This window comes from Pteropus vampyrus, unplaced genomic scaffold (assembly GCF_000151845.1).
Source record: "Pteropus vampyrus isolate Shadow unplaced genomic scaffold, Pvam_2.0 Scaffold213, whole genome shotgun sequence".
NCBI classification, from domain to species: Eukaryota; Metazoa; Chordata; class Mammalia; order Chiroptera; family Pteropodidae; genus Pteropus; species Pteropus vampyrus.
In genome coordinates, this window is record NW_011888994.1 from 2,787,651 (window position 1) to 2,804,441 (window position 16,791).

General features: G+C 39.6%; 1 protein-coding gene across 2 annotated transcripts; it reads right to left on the minus strand.

Annotated features, from left to right (window-relative positions):
• Positions 1-400: 400 nt before the first annotated feature.
• MARVELD2 (MARVEL domain containing 2) lies at positions 401-16,721 on the minus strand. Of its 2 annotated transcripts, none has more exons than XM_011372839.2 (6): positions 16,609-16,721; positions 11,929-13,092; positions 9,987-10,022; positions 4,145-4,293; positions 3,720-3,891; positions 401-538 (listed from the first exon to the last, which is right to left on the minus strand). In XM_011372839.2, the coding sequence occupies exons 2-6, from the start codon at positions 13,075-13,077 to the stop codon at positions 416-418; spliced, it is 1,629 nt and encodes a 542-aa protein (XP_011371141.1). In that variant the 5' UTR covers positions 13,078-13,092; positions 16,609-16,721; the 3' UTR covers positions 401-415. The 2 variants fall into 2 exon arrangements, with proteins under 2 accessions (XP_011371141.1, XP_023393939.1); XM_023538171.1 differs by lacking the exon at positions 16,609-16,721 and adding an exon at positions 16,442-16,553.
• Between the last annotated feature and the right edge of the window lie 70 nt (positions 16,722-16,791).

Here is a 16,791-nt window from a genome sequence, read left to right on the forward strand (position 1 = left end):
AGAATAACAGTGAAGCTCTCCACATGTTTTTAGTAGACTTTATGTTTTGGAATAGTTTTAGGTTCACAGCAAAATGGGTAGGTTCAAAGAGCTGAGGCACCTTTAACTTTAGTAGTCAAAAATATGTAAAAAGTAAATAATAAGTATAGAAATGCTTAATGAAAGCCCTCTCCAGCCTCTACTGATCTGTGTAGTTAAGGACAGAGTTGGAAACATGTAAAATAAGTTAATCTTTTTGAAGGAAATGTGGGTGGAGAGTCCTATATTGGTGCTCATTTCCCTGGGCGGCTAAATCAAGACACAGCAGAATGTAACCAGAAGAGATGAGCAGAAGAGGTGGCCAGGAGCCACCTCTATTCCCCAACAAGTAGAATCTTAAAAAATACAAAAAAAGAACTACTTTAGTGAAAAGAATCTAAAGTCTGTCAGTTGTCACTATTGTACTTGGATAAGAATATGCTTTGAAGAAGAAAATGGTTTTATGCACCTTCTTTTTTTTCTTAAATTCTTCATGGATTCGTGAAATTCTCTCATGTTCCTAAAAACAGAATATTGCATACTTGAATTAAAACACTTGCATTTACTCAAATCATACCTCATCAATGTCTCAAAGCGTACTGAGAATTAGGACAGAAAACAATTTTTAACTAAGACTATAATGAAAATATTTATACACAAAAAATTCAATTCACTGGACGAACATGTGAGGTCTTACTGTTTATCAGGCACCGGGATCTAGTGAGCAGAGACAAAGGCCCCTGCCCGCACGAAACCAGAAGTGAGTCCCAGTGCTACTGCTTGCCAGCTGTGTGACTTGAGCAAGCTCTTTCCCCTCCTAAGATTCAGTTTCCTTATTGGTAAAGTGGAAATAATAACCACAACTTTCTCACAGGGTTGTGAGAAGGTTCACTTATTTGAAGTGATCCTTATTAAGTGCTTGGCACATGATGATCCCAACATTAGCTATTACTAAGCATTACTTTCATCCCTGTTGGAAAGTTCTTTCTCATGTTATTAGGTATTGGGATTAAGAGGATGAGATTGTTCAACTTTTGAAAATTGCTAACATAAGGTTCCTTCTAAATTTATTCTAAGTTTTATAATTGAAATTTGTTCAGGGGTTGAACAGGCTATCCAAAGGAAACAGATGACTAGAGCAATGCCTTTATCTGTGGAAACCTATGCTTTAGAGATTGTAAGACACTGCAAATCTAATAAATAAAAAATAAATGTAATAATTTATAGTTCTAAAAGCTTCCCCTGAGAACATTTTCCATCATTTACCCACATACTTCTCCCAGTACATTTTAATTCATCAGTGTCCTTAATAGACTAAGATCGTGAGTATTGCTTGTGTTCTGATTGCTGCCAGCAGTGAGATGAACCTGGTGATTCAGCTGTCACCTATATTAACAGGTCCTGGGCTGCTGGACTGGAGACACAGGCTGAGAGCTGTAAAACCTATCCTGGAGTCTGTGAGAGTAGATGAATTTAAGAGGGTGAGGACCAGAGAGATTATTTTGAGCAATATTCCTATTTTATTGGCTTAGAAAAGTCATATGACTGTTTGATTTTTCAAGGGCACACAACCAGGTTTGTGAGAGAACCTGTGCCTCCAAAGCAGGGCTTTGAAACAGTTCCCTGGGGATGTGCTGGGAAGTGAATAAGCCTTACTGGCAGACTCCTGCCCACAGCGAAACTCAGTGTGTGGCCAATAAGTGAATTTTTGTGATACAATTAATATTATTAATATTTCTACTTTAGATAAGGACTGGAGGAGACACCAAAACTAACTGTGGCCTGGTCACTTGGCTACTTACTTGCCACACCACGTTAAAGACCAGGAGAGATGACTTGTTGATACTGTGTGGCAATGCCATGGGAGGACTCTACTGAGGATACCTAACCCACAACTGCAGACCCACATGCCTGAGCCCCTGCCCACTCATACAAAGCCCACAAACCAGAGACCACAGGTCTAGGCTCAAGGACTACATGTCATGGTTCGGTTTTTCAGCATCTTGTCTGTCAATCAGCTCACTCCTCCCGCCCTGTGCTGATCCAGATTCCTGGGGCCTGCTTAGTTTTTCCTGCACTCCTCTGGGGGACTCTAAACTTGGTCGCCCTCCTCAGACCTTGCTTGTCTTCCAAATGGTACTAACTGACCCTTGACCTGCAGTGTTTGCTGGATTTTTCCTGCTTCCTGGTACTAGTGTCACTTAGCCAACACGATCCCTTCACTCCAGGATTGGGAAAATGTCACTATTCTACACATTAGGCTTAGACAGCTCATACTCATAACTGATTTAAATGTGCACTTAAAAGTATGTGGTCAAAACAAAGATGCCCAACTAATACGGGTCTAAGAAGAAGAATGAATATATATATACACATATATAAAAAACATATATATGTTATATATACATACATTATTTAAAAATGTATTTGACATTTATTTAAAAATGCTATGAGAGTTCTTAAAATTTTAATTACACAAGTAATAGATTAGATGAATCTATCTTCTTTAAAAAGGATAAGTTATTATACACAAAAGTTCACAGCAGCCTTATTCTAATAGCTAAAAAGTAGAAACCACCCAAACGTCCATCATCTGATAAATGGATAAACAAAATATGATATATGCTTACAATGGAATGTTATTATCCCACCACAAAAAGGAACGAAGTACTAATTTTTGCTACAGTATAGATGAACCTTGAAAACATCCTACTAAATGAAAGAAGCCAGACACAAAGGGCTACATATCATATCACTGCATTTATAAGACATGTTCAAAAAACCAAATCCTTACAGACAGAAAGCGCATTAGGAGTTGTCAGTGGTTGGAGAGAGGTGGGAATGGGGAATAACTGCTAATGGGTATGGGGTTTCACTTTGGGGTGATGAAAGTATTCTGGAACCAGAGAGTAGTAATGGTTGTATGACTCTGTGAATATACTAAAACTCTTTGAATTGTACACTTAAAAAGGGTGAATTTGCCATAATGAGAATTAAAAAAAAAAAAAGGGTAAATTTTATGGTATATGAATTATATCTCAATAAAACATATACATTTGATAAAAAATGCCATCGATTATGAGGGCATCGTGATTTCAGAGATATTAAAATATGAAAAGGAAAACAAAAAAGACAGAACTTTACAGAAAATGCTTAAGTCCCCATGGCTGCCCTCTCCACCTCTGGTTTTCTTCTCTGCCATGATCATGGTTATTGGTCTGATGTACGTGCCTAGTAGCTCACGTTCGGAGCTTCAGAGCTGCTCTTCATTCTTACCCACCATGCTCTCTGGGCCTGGGCAGTCCCCACTTGGCTGTTACTTACTGCTAGAGAATGCAGGTCCTCTGGTTGGCTCTCCTATATCCTGCCTGCTCCTTAGTGAATAAACCCTCCTCGAATTATCTTAGTCTGAGTGTGCCAACTGTCCATTGGGACCCCGATTGACTCAGTATATGTATCTTAGGCAAATTTATACTTTACTTAAATAAGAAAATAAAATACTGTTTAATAATTGAAGGCAGAAGGCTTAAATTATATAATTTGAATTGTAATCTTGACTAGTCACCTTGAAGATCTCAAATGACTTTCATAGACACAGATAGCTGATACAGATGGTTATGGCTTTCCTATATTTCAAAAAAGGTCAGATTTTATCCTTTCTTAACTATTGGTGCTTCTCCGAGGCAGCTGGAGACACTGACCTGTTGGTTTCCCGAATGAGGTGGCAATCTGCTCATCACTGCATCCAACTCATCAAACTTCCTCAAGATGGCCTGAACTTCTGCAGAGAGCTCTTTGTACTCTGAAAACTGGTCTTGGAACACAGCTTTATAGCGTTCTCGTTCATCATCTGTCTGAATCATAGGGTATTTTCTGCGGGAAAAAAAAATAACCAGAGTTATAACTTTTTCACTAAAACAAGCTGAATGGGAAATCAGCTTAGCTTATTCCTCACTGACCAGACTGCACCTTCAGTTCAATATATTACGTCTTGGGTAACAAAGAACTATTCAAATATAAATGATTTTAAGCAGAGAAGGTTACCTTAGAGACAAACAGGAAAATGAAAAGCCCAGATGGAATCTCTCAATTTCTAACCTGACGGAGGATTCGGATGGATACTCACGCCACATAATCAGGCAACACGATAGGCTTAGGAATGTGGCCGGGGGGGATGTGTCCACTCAGGACTTCAGGTTTTGTTTTTGTTGCTCTCAACTCTTTGAAATTAACTTCTTGGTCTCTCTGTCTGTCACCACCAATAGCCATTTCACACTACAGTTTGGGAGAAAAAGAGGATTTGTTTATAAACAGAGGCAGTAGGAAAAAAAAACACACACCCAAATTTGATCTTAGGAGAGAATGGAGGGAGACGCAGGAGTAAGAAAAGTGTAAAGGGCAACTACATTTCACTTCAGACTTACATGTTTTATAGTCACAAAGTTGTTCTGAATGTTTTTGTAATAGCTAAAGGGAATCACATTGAGATATGGGAGTACATAATAAGAACACCATTAAACCCCAATGTATATGTCAAAGGTAGATGATAAAATGTTAAATGTGGGGTCTTAAGTACTTTTATTTAGGATTTATACTCCAACTAATTGTAAAAGAATTTAAAAAAGTAGTTAAAAATAAGAAATTCAGAGAATAAAAATGGAACAAGGCTATTTAAATGGAAAGAGAAAAAATGACACTGGAACCTGAGATGAATCAATTGCAGCAGCCACTGTGGAGGTCAGAAAGAGAAACGAGGGGCGTTATGTTCATCATCTGAAAGGAAAGCAAGCCCTTCCAGAGGAGAGAGGTGATGGGTGTCTTCAATCTGACCAGGCGTCCCCACCCTGCGATTCCCTGAGGAGGGCCTACAAGGATCCTGAAGGTGCTGGTTTAAGTCACCCTGAAGTTCTTTAGGACTAGAAATGAGTTTGTAAGGCAGGGTGGGCAACGCTGTACTGCTGGAGGAAAGGGAGCTCGACTATGGGCACAGTGGTTCTTCCTTAGAGCAGGAAGCTCCCCCAAGGCTCCCCTGGGCCTTCAGTTCGTGCTTGCTGAATTAAACTCATTGAACTAAACTGAGAGCAGCTTGGGAGGGCCCCGACTTCATTGAAAAATATATATGTATAAAACAGGATTTTAAAACCTTGCCTGACAGCTTTTAAAAGCTTCTGTTTCCTGATTTCCTATCTCTGAGGCAGCCTTTGAGGTTTGGTCTAACATTAGCTCATTCTCAAAACCACTAGCTCTTAACTCACCAAACAGGGCAGCCCATGGAGTAGAGGATTAAATGTGGAGACTGCTAACCAGCCCTGGGAAAGGGTTATAAGAAGGAGAAGTTGGCAGCCATGACGTTAGGTGAAGGGGAACCAGATCACCTAAAGCATGTCTAGCCAGTGGGCCCCAAACAGCAAAAATGATAATGGGGAGCTAAATACCCTGAGGAAACACGGTGAAACAAGAGTATTTCAAGGAGCAGAGTCTGAGGGTTGGATCAATGATGCTTGAGAATGCCAGTCTTCACCCTAATGAATTCTTTTATATTTAATCTTGAAAATGAATCACGGTGTTAAACATCAGGGGAAATCTTTTTGGCTTAAGTAAATGGCTGTTTCATGGTATCCCTTTTTAGCTTCTAAATACTTAATCCATTTCTCAGGCAGTTGGTGGAGGAAGTGGGCAGGGGAGTCCATGTGAAGAGTCCATATGAGGTTTTTTCTCTTCCCCTAGGTAAAGTTTTTTCAAGCAGGAACTATTCATCTTTCTTACTTGCCCCTCTCTAATTCCAAGATTTACCTTTGAATGTAAAGAGGGAGTTTCAATATTTTCACAAAGACTGTCTAGCCTGCTTTAATTTGTGTGTGTGTGTGTGTGTGTGCTTTTAACATTTTCTTTCACTCTTTTTGAGTGAACCTCATTGACCATCAGTTTAGAAAAACCTACTGGGAAAAAAATGTCTGAAACTAGACATGAGACAAAGAATCAAAACCACTTTATGCTTTCACAGAAAGCCTGAGCTGGGCCCCAGCCCTGGGACAGACCACTCTCAACCAGTGTTCCTGATTACAATCACAAAGCCCCAGATTTCATGACCTTTCTTTGCTTCTAGTAAAAACATCTTGTCAGCAAATATCAGAAAAGCTTTATTGTGAGGCAAGAGAAAGTAATTAAGCAACGGGATAAGTAATGCTTTGGATATAATTACTAAGCGTTTCAAATTAAAAACGGGCTGAATGAATGAATAATTTGTTAAATTAGAAACGGGGAGAGCTAGATATGTATTTCAGTGTGCATTTGTCCAGTTTTTGATTCTCTCTCCCTTTGAGCATATCATGTAATGATACACAGGCCCCTGAATCCAAACCCACACCATTACTTTCGATACCCAGGTTAGATTTTGGCTTTTCTAGCTTGGGAAAGAAATCTGCTCTGCACTTAGGGATTTATTAGAATTTGTTTCTGTCTCTAAGTGATCTTACTTTATGTCGGTATATTATTTATTTTAAAAATAATCTTATTTGCTTTTTATAAACCGTAATTATTAAAATACAAAATAAGAAGGGACAGCCTAGTAGATAGATCCAAACAAGTGACAGGAAACTTAAGTTCAGAGAGGGTAACTAGTCTCCCTCGAGTCACAGAGCTAGGAAGTAGCTGATCTGGTAATCATGTTCAGATCTGCCTTTTCCCAAAGTTTATTTTCCGTTCATCACACTGTAGTGCTTCTCCTGTGGTAGGCTGCTAATTCTTCCCTGCCAAGGACTAGGAAGGAAAGGTGAATATCATATCCGACGAGAAACTGGAGATCTAATCTTTTCTCTAAGGAGTCTCACTGGGCAGTCGATAGAGATTCTAAGTCATGAGATTCCTTCTCACAGAGGTCTGCCTCTAGAATACACCTCAATACGTTGATTCACAGTGATCCATCTACCAGGAAGAGGCCTTTGAAAGGCTGCATTTTGCATTCAACTCCCACATACTGAAAGAGGACAAGGTAACTGGATTGACAGGATTTGAAAAGGAGTCCCAGGAACGGGGATTCCAACTTTGCTAAGGTTCATCACGGCTATCCCAGGACCTCTCTCAGGATCTGGGACCCTGGACATGCTGAGCACCAACCTTCTAAGGTGGCTCAAAAGAGGTACCCTAGAACTCCTGGGCAGATCCTTCCAATCCCATCCCTGCTACAGCCACATTCTCACCAAGGAGGCTGACCACTCTATCATTTGGGGCACCTTCCTCTAATTAAGTCAAGTCTTTTACTCTACTCTGCACTTAATCCCCGAAAGGGACTGACCAGGAAGCCCATAAATTCCATCCTGGCCAAGAATGACCCCCCCTCCCACATCATTACCACACTGCAGTTCAGGAAGCAGCCCTGTCCAGCCCTGCGTCGAGCAGTCTGCTCGGCAACACGTACGCCACCTTTAACCCCACAAAACAAACAGTCTTATCTTCTGTCCCTGAGGGTGCTCCAGAACATCTTTCTTAATGCTAGCGCTGTGACTTGCTAACTCTGAGATCAGATTTTGATGTCACCTGTTGAGACAACCTTTAAAAAAATGAATGTCCCCATATGTAAGTTTTTAGGCCCTTTTTCCATTATAAAGTCTTTCTAACCCTGATCCATCTTTTAAACCAAAGTCCCTTTAAACTCAGTATTTTCCATACAGCGAACATTATTTTAGGACTCTTAATGGGACTGCGATTCATTCCTGGCCAGGGTGGAATTTAGGAATTTCCTAGCCAGTCTCTCTGAGGGAGCAGGACTTACCAGTGGGTTAAGGTGATACTAGCCATCTTGAAAGTACTGGCGACCATCTGCCAAAGCCACCCTCGTGGTGACTCCCAGTTGGGAAGACTGCTTTCTGCATTTGGTTAAACTCACTTATGTCTCTGGACTAACACTGGAAGGCAGCTCACAGGATAAGTTAGGGAGGTGGCACTTAAATCTCAAACAGAAGGCCAGTGTTATTATCTAAACATTAGCCTCATTTTCCTTGTCTCAATACTTGAAATGAGTATTAATTTACTTTTTTAAAAAGTTAAAACATTTTTGAATAGGTAATACATACACATGGTATATAATTCAAAAGGTCCAAAAGGGCACACAACGAAAAGTCTCCCTTTATCCTTGTCCCACTAGTTAGCCAGGTGCCCGCCTAAAAGCAACTACCATTATCACTTTCAGGAATATCTGATATGTATATTTCAGATAGCTCAAAAGTGAACATCTGTTTACTTACTCTGACTTTTAGTACCACTGAATTAGAACAAATCTAATTGAAATGTCTGACAGCAATAAACGATGAATAAATAAATAAAACTAAAGAATCGGGAAGTTAAAACAAAGTGCGAAACAAAAAGCTTCACACACAGAGGTACAGTGGTATTTTCTCTAATTCTATGGACAATATTTAAAATGTATAGGTTTGTAGCACCAGGTCCACACTGTCTTGTAAGAGAGAGACTCTTTAATATTCTGTAGACCAGCTCATACCAGTCTCATCTGTCCCATGCCTAGTCAGTCAGGGCTCGTCAGATATCTCTTGATTTCTAAAGAATTATGAATATCCAAAATAATCTCAGAAAAGCTTTTGAGCTATCTCAGCTGCAAGTCAGAGGACTTCACATCCATGTCAGAAATAATTTAATGCAACTGACTCTATAAAAAAAAAAAATGTGGCTAATTATAAATCCCCAAAGATGACCAATAAACCATGTTGAATTTGAGACATTATCATCCATAAGTTCATTTCCCCAGGAGATGTCAGAGAAATACAAATCTTTAAGCAAATTATTTAAATTTTATAGCTCTTGATACTTGTGCCTCTCCCCCCCTCCAATTATCACATTCTACTAATCTTTTGTCTGTGTTTTCTTTCTCACTAGATGTGGAAGCCCTTGTAAAATGGAGGCAATACTCCCTGTAGTATTCAGCCCACAGCCTAACTGGCACATGTTTGCTCAATGAATTAATTAATAATGATGCTGATGTATTAATCACAATCCCTTGGACAGACCGTTCACCGGCCTCATAAATCCCTATTGCAGCACAAACAAATATTTTCAAATAGTATTTGTGTGTTATAAAGAATAAAGTGAAAAAAACTCATAAAAGGTATTTTCAAAATGTATGCACTTAACAAAGGACTTGTACAAATTAGCAATTCAATAAAAAAAATTGGACAGGATATGACGGTTAATAGAGAAAGAAATGCAAACATAACATGAAAAATGCTCAACCTCACTCCTGATAAGAGAAATGCAAATTATAACCACATAAGATATGATTTTTTTACCTATCGGAATGACAGATGTTAACAAATTTCCTAACACACTGTTTTGGTCAGGAGATGAGGAAGCCTGTTGTACTGTTGAGAGTAGAAATTGGTAAAACTTCCATTGAGCAAATGGGCAATCAATATATATAAAATAAAGTATATACTTATATGCATAAGGTTATTCACTGTAGCACTGTTTATCATTTAATCCTCTCAGCAATCCTGTGGGTAGAAGTTATCACTATTACTCCAGTTTTACAGATGAAGATACAAGGCACTAGAAGGTTAAATACCTTGCCTACTGACACACAGTTAGTAAATCATCGAATTTCTTTCCTGACGCAACGAAATTTGGTATCTGGAAGCAAAGTGAAAAAGATGAAAAAGAACTGCAAAGACATTTAAAGAGACTGAAGAAAGTCTGGAAGAATTACTTTCATTTTTAAAAAATTAAAAATTAAACATAAGGAGAACCAACAGTTCACTTGCATAAGATTTCATGGAACAAAATTAAAAGCAGCTATAAATAGCCTTGTCTCATTTGATCCTTTCAGTATTAGAAAAAAGCTGAAAGTCCTATTATAAACTTGATGTAAGATACACTTTCACAGACAGATATACCCTGTAGATTTATAGAGAGAAAATAATAAATCTAGAGATAAACTATAATGTGAACTTTATTCTTACCATTCTCCTTTTTGATGGCAACGATGGCTCACTTATCTGTAATGAAAAGAATTAAAATGATTTTTCAAAGGCATGTGATGCTACTTTATAAATGTTTTCAGCCATACAGCCCAATCTGTGTTATACAGGTTGATTCTTTACTTGCCAGATGTTCTTCCTACTCTTTTGGCCACATTTCCATGGGCCAATGGAAAACAGAGGAGGAGGAATAACTGTAATTCCCTGTGAATCAGGAGCAGACAGCAGAGTTGGAAACATGGAGATGGTAGGGACTATTAGGTGAGTTGCTCTGAATTCCCTAGAGATTTTATTTATTCTTGGCTCCCATTACCTTGCATAGTTAAAGAGTCGGGGACAGTTACATTATAAAATTAACAGAAAAAAGCCACAGGCCATTACGTCTTCTAACAATACACAGAAAGGCACAACCTCCAACATGTGAGGTGATTCAAATCTAATCAATCATTGTGAAAAGTCTGATAAAAACAAGTTTTTGTTGAGAAAGGGAAAAGAAAGTATTATACTGATAATCATTCACGCAGAATTTAAAAAAACATTAAGAACTGTTATTAAACTTACATAAAATTATAAACATAAAATTATGAGCATGTGTGTTTTACTATCTAGATTTGACATTGATTGGAATTTAAGGTTCTTTGTATACACAGATGTAAATTTAAGAAATCTGCTTAACGTGCTGAGATAAACTTTTAGAAATAACTTGAATCTATGTCGTGTTCTAATAAGACAAATATATTCTGTGACAAGAGTATGAATCACATTGAAACATGCTGAGGTTCTCCATGTAACATATAAGGTACTTGTTATAAACTTAATCAGTTTTTTGTTGTTGATATACGTAAGATTCTTGTAAAAGATTAAAAACAAAATATATAGGTCAGTGAGTAAATAAATAGGTTACTGAGTAAATAAAAACACTATTTCATTATTATCTATAGTTTTGCCTAACATACACCATGCGAAATTATATAGTATCTAGCACATCTTTGGAAAAGTGGGAAAAGATGCATGATATAGCTGACTTAAAATTAAGGAAAAAATTAGGGTAATACTGAGATTTTCAGTGGCATAGGCAGTTCTACTACACTCTCCTACTTAGAAGAAAGCAAAACATTAACTTACTTCAGGGTAAAACGAAGCTAGAAGAACATACTCTTACCATTTTGCCACTTTTTAAATAAAATAATTTTAATTTTATATAGTCTTATCCTCCAGGAATTATTATTAATTCTCCTCTTCTTCCTTCTCCCCCTTCCCCTTCTTATATTTACTTAGTTAAATTCCAGAAATAAAATCAAGTGCATGGCTCCCATTCTAATTTGGAACACTCATCTCCCTAAAATAAGGATGAAACATCAGAACACCTGGGCAAGTTTTCATAAGGTATATTTATAACAACCTACCCTCTCAATAACTAAAAAAAAAAAAAAAAATCAAATATAGTTCACCATATTCTTACCTGACTTTATTTAACTCAGTAGAAGAAAGTGGGACTCATCATAACAGATTTAAATGAGCAGTTTCCTCCTCTAACTGAAAAATTGTTTTTTGTCTTACCAAAGTAAAGAATTGAGGTTATTGTCAAACTTATTTTAATGATGAGGCATTTGTTGAACATGTTAATATTCTTCTTTGCATGGATTCAGTAGCTGTGTTTTCCCCTTAAGCATCAGAAAGACATAATAATGCAGCCAACAAGCCATATACTACATTGCATATCTGGTGTTCACTTGCAGCGTTATACAACAGCGACACACCAGAGTGGGTTATCCCAGTCATGGCATGTCAGTTTATGAGCTAGGACTTTTGAATTTCAGGTTAAAAAAAAAAAAAAGCTTTTACAAATTCTTTGTTTTGAGAACTATACACATTTAAAAAGGAAGTAAAAAAAAGAAAAACAAATGACAGTGAAATTTCTTACCTCCTGTTGTTCCATGCATTCCCTATGTCTCCGAGCTGTCTCGTGCCTCCATAACTTTAGGCAAACCAAAGCACTAATGAGATAAACAATCATGGTGACAAAAAGGAAGATCATTGCTGCTATTTGTCCTCCTTCTACCCGGCAGAACACCGCATTCACTGGTGTATTAAATAATGGATAGTAGCAGAGTCCACCTCGGTTGATATCATTCACATAGACTATGGCTGCAGCCATATACAAAATAAACAAGGCAACGTTAATTCCAAATTCAGTTAGGGGCCACCAGTTAGAGTCCAAAAGAATGGTCTGATAATACATGGACATGCCAAGAACCAGAATAATAATGGTGGAGATCCAAGCTAATCCAGCAACCACAAGTACAAAAGGGGTTTTGGGACCACTGTAGTAATAGCCCCCATATACACTGCCCAGGCCACCAATGCCTCCGATGGCAGTGGGTGCTGAATATCCAAACATGTTATACCACTCGCTGTCCTTGTGAATGTAAGCTGTGACACAAGCGAAGACGCCGGCTCCCAGAAGCAGCTCCACTACACCCAGAATTCTCAGCAGGCCTGCCCACGACTTCATGTAGGAATACCTCAGGTTATACGCCTCCACCTTCTCACTGTATGTTCGAGCTGTTTGTGTGTGTCGGCCTAGAGATCCATAGGGATCCTGGGGAAGCATCACTTCAGCCTCTTTCTGGGAATTATAGGTTCCTTCTGACCCTCCGTAAGGATCTTTGCAGGAGCTGAGGGGTGAACGGTGGTTTGGTTTTACTGGAGAGGCTGGAGGTGAGCACTCCACTCCATCGGAGATATATTTGATGTCCGACACTGGCTTATCCCATTCTGCGTCCTTTTTCTTCCTTCTGAAGAAGTTTTTCCAGGACTCGGGAACAAAGCGCCTTACGGGTTTGAGATCTGGTGCTATGGCTGGTTCCTCTGTGTCACTTGAGTAGAAGTAGGGGCCGAATGGTGGCTGTAATGGGAGAGGGGGTGGTGGCAAAGGATCAGCACTCACAGCCAGCTCACTGTCACGAAGAGTCTGGAGGGTTCTTATGGTGCCATCTTGATAAGCCAAATCTCCTGGGACCTCATCGTAATGCTTGTCCCGATTCCTGGATCTTCCATCATTTGTCGACATTTGTGATTTCTACACCTATGGCCAAGATTAAAGTTATCACTTATGCTTAGTTACTTATTATTTTAATAATGCTGACTTTATTCACTTACTAGTGAATGATCATATTTAGGAAACCAATATAACCATGTCTTATTATTATTATATGTAAAATGATAACATAAATATGTATATTTAAAACATATATAACTCTTGTTAGCCAGGGATACAGTCATTATTCTATACAATTTTAAAAGCAATCAAAATTTGAAATTAGTTCTGAATTAAAAGTTATAAGTCTAATTTATCTGAGTCCTATAAATAAAACATAAGAAAACAAAAATAAGACTAAATTTTAACAAGACAGGATACCACCACATTCCAAAGTAGAGTCTTTTCCTCAAGCAGCTAAATAAAAATATTTAAGAGTTTGAGCATACCAAAATTTGATGGGTCAGCAAATACTCTTCATTTTCATTAACTCAAATCTGCTTTGGAATGAATGGCCCAAGAGAAGCAGCTTGTTAAAAACAGGGAGTGAAGAGCCCCTTTCCTTCCTAAATCAGGAAAGTCAGTTTAGGGGAGTTGCTTCCCTCACTCTAAAATATTAACACTTGATACTAGATTTTTAAAAACTGATTTCACAGAGAAAAAAAATCACCAAAGATAAAAATTCCCCAAAAGTACAACACAGAGCAGCAGCAATGACCATGTATATCATCACTCTTCCCAGGGCAATTATCTAAAGGCAACCTGCTGTTGCCATAGAGACTCAGAAGGTATCTTAGAGGGTATTAAATCCACCTAAAAAATAAAGCATAGAAAAAGCACTTTAACTGAATCTATTGATTTCTTTCATGAAATCAATGACCCGATACATATATAAAAAGAAAGAAACCATTTGCTAATGTAACTACAAGGTTTAAAGCACATGAATTTCTCCCTCAAATTGCTTATGTGTATTTACTTCAAGACTCACTGGGTACGTGGCATTGTACTTGGCACTATGAAGGTGGTATCAAAATTCCAGTGGAGTCTACGCCCACGCTATCTTGAACAAGCCTGCTCCTGTCAGATCTTGGAAGCTAAGCAGGGTCAGGCTTGGTTAGGACTTGGATGGGAGACCACCTAGGAAGACCAGGTGCTGTATGCGTAAAAAAAAAAAAAAAATTCAAATGAATAATCCCATCTTTAAGGTTTTGAACAATTTAGAATTCCCATGGCTTTGTTTTATTTTACTTTTTAAAATGGAGACTGCTCATTCAACAAATACTTACTAAGCACGTCATGTACCAAGTTTATCAGCGCTGTGCTGTGTACAATGCTGAAGGTGTATCAGTGAATAAAGCTGACTAAAATCTCTGCCTTCATGGAACTTATATTCCAGTGGGGGCTAGGGGTGACAGATTAAAGATAAGGGAAGTAAAATACATTGCATGCTAAGGAAAAAAGTTAAGAAAGGGGATAAACAGTGTGTTGTGGGCAGGGTCTTATAATTTTAAATAGAATGACTAGGGAAGTTTTCATAGAGAACATCTGAAAATAGAAATGAAGGTGAAGGAAGAAGCTAGGCAGGTATCAGGAGTAAGTACTCCAGGCAGATGGAGCAGCTTGTACAAAAGCCTTGAGAGAGTGCCTGGCATGTTGGATAACTATTAAGGCATAAAGGCCAATGAAGCAACAATGAGGGTATATAGAAGAATTGAGGCCATTTGAATCACTGGGGCCTTGAAAGCCATTGGAAAGGACTTCGGCTTTTACTGAGAGTGAGATGAGAAGCCACTGGAGGATTCTGTGTAGAGGAGTGACAAGATCTTACTTGTTTTAATAGGATCTGGATGCTGTATTGAGAGTACACTCCAGGAGACAAGGGCAAAAACAGGGAGACTGGCACGGCCACTGAAATAATCAAGTAGCCCATGGTGGTAGCAATGGAAGCAGCAAGAAGAGATCAAATTCTAGATACAGAGAATTAAACTTTTTATCACAGAAACTTTCAAACATAATAAAAGACGAAAGAATAGTATTATGAATGCTTATGGATCCATCAACTAGCTTCAATAAGTATCAATTTATGACCAATCTCGTTTCATTATTCCCCCTACCTTAGTCCCTCTGCCAATAGATTACTTTGAAGCAAATTCCAGACATTAGATCATTTCACCTGCAACATTTCTCTACATTTCTAGTTTAGCCTTGGAAGAAACAGCCTGGAGAGTTTGAAATACCTGTTAGAAGTACAGGTGGCGATGTCAAGTAGGCAGTCTACATACAGAAGAGTATGTACTGCCACAGACTAGACAGAATCATCCAGGAAATGGGTGGAAATGAAGAAATCTAAATTCTGGGGCTTTCTCATGTGGCACTCCAATTTTAAAGAATTAACTGGGACAGTCCGAGCCTGGTGCCTAATACAAAGTCGGAACTCTATAAATGATAGCAATCAGTTTTTTTTTGTCTGATTTTCTTTTATCTGTTATCTAACAGTTTAAATTCTAGAAATGCAAAGTACTACTATGGTTTTGAAATCACTGTCCAAAGAAAAACAGAAGCACAAGCACAACAAATAACTTTAGCAAGTTTTACATAATATCCTTCAATATTTACGTTATATGTGCATTTAAAGGATACCCCATTGCTTAATTTAACTCATAGGTTAAAAAAAAAAGTGTGCCTCACTGTAATGGATTTATCTTCCCCTGGGAAAAGTGGCTTACGGTCCGCTGTTTTAGCACATTAAATATCTGGATACCCCTCAGCTCTTGCAGTGTCATTGAGAGAACACTTAGATTCAGCAGGCTGAGGCAGAGTGGGTCTTTGTTTTGTCAAGACCTGAATCCTGACTCCACTCTCTTGGGGCACATATCACGGAAAGCCGTTGCAGTGGGAGGAGATATGGTTCCCCCAGCAAAGTGTCAAGGAATCGAGCTTGGTCACCTTCACACAAACAGAATCACCACTTTAGCGAGCTTTAAAATTTTGCTGGGCCCATGAAACAGGCGGATTTTGGATGTTTTGGGGTCCCCAGAGGGTTGTTAAAAGCCCTGAGGGTTTTAACTTCACCCACCAGTGAGCACCATGGGCTACCAAGCATCTCTCCTGAGTCTGCCCCTGGGCGCCGCGTCCACCCATCCCGTTCAGTCCCCTGCTCCGCCCACCCCGCGTGATTGCTCCGTCTTTGCGTCTGAGTGAAAATCCACTTAGTCTGGAGATTCCGCCCCAAAGTGGCCGTCACTAAGTCGGCTCAGACATGCCTGGATTCCAATAACCAGGATCCCCGCGCCCAAAAGGACCGCGGCGCCGCAGCTGCGCACCTGTGTACCCTGAATGAGACCTGGCTGACTTCCCCCTCCCGGCCCCGCTCTCCCAGGATCCCCTCAACCCTTACCGCGCCAGCTTCCGCCGCAGGTTATGGCGGGGCGGATCTGCGAGCGCCGCCAGCCCGGAAAGCTCCTAAGAGCGGGAAGCGCGCCGAGAGGAGTCAAGGACCCCACCCCACCCCACCCGCTCACCTGCCCGGGGCGGCGGGGCTCCACCCCTCGCGCCCACCCTCACCTGCGCTGCTGCCGGAAGAGCGCGCACGCCGCCCACGGGACTGAAACTGGATCGGGCTCCTGGGGCGGGGCGAGCCAAGCCTTGCCCCGCCCGGCTTTGTCAGGTCTCCCGCTTGGAGCCCAGGCAGTTCCGCGCGCGCCCTTCGCCCCCGCCCCTCACAGCAAAGTTAACAAGCCAGGCTCT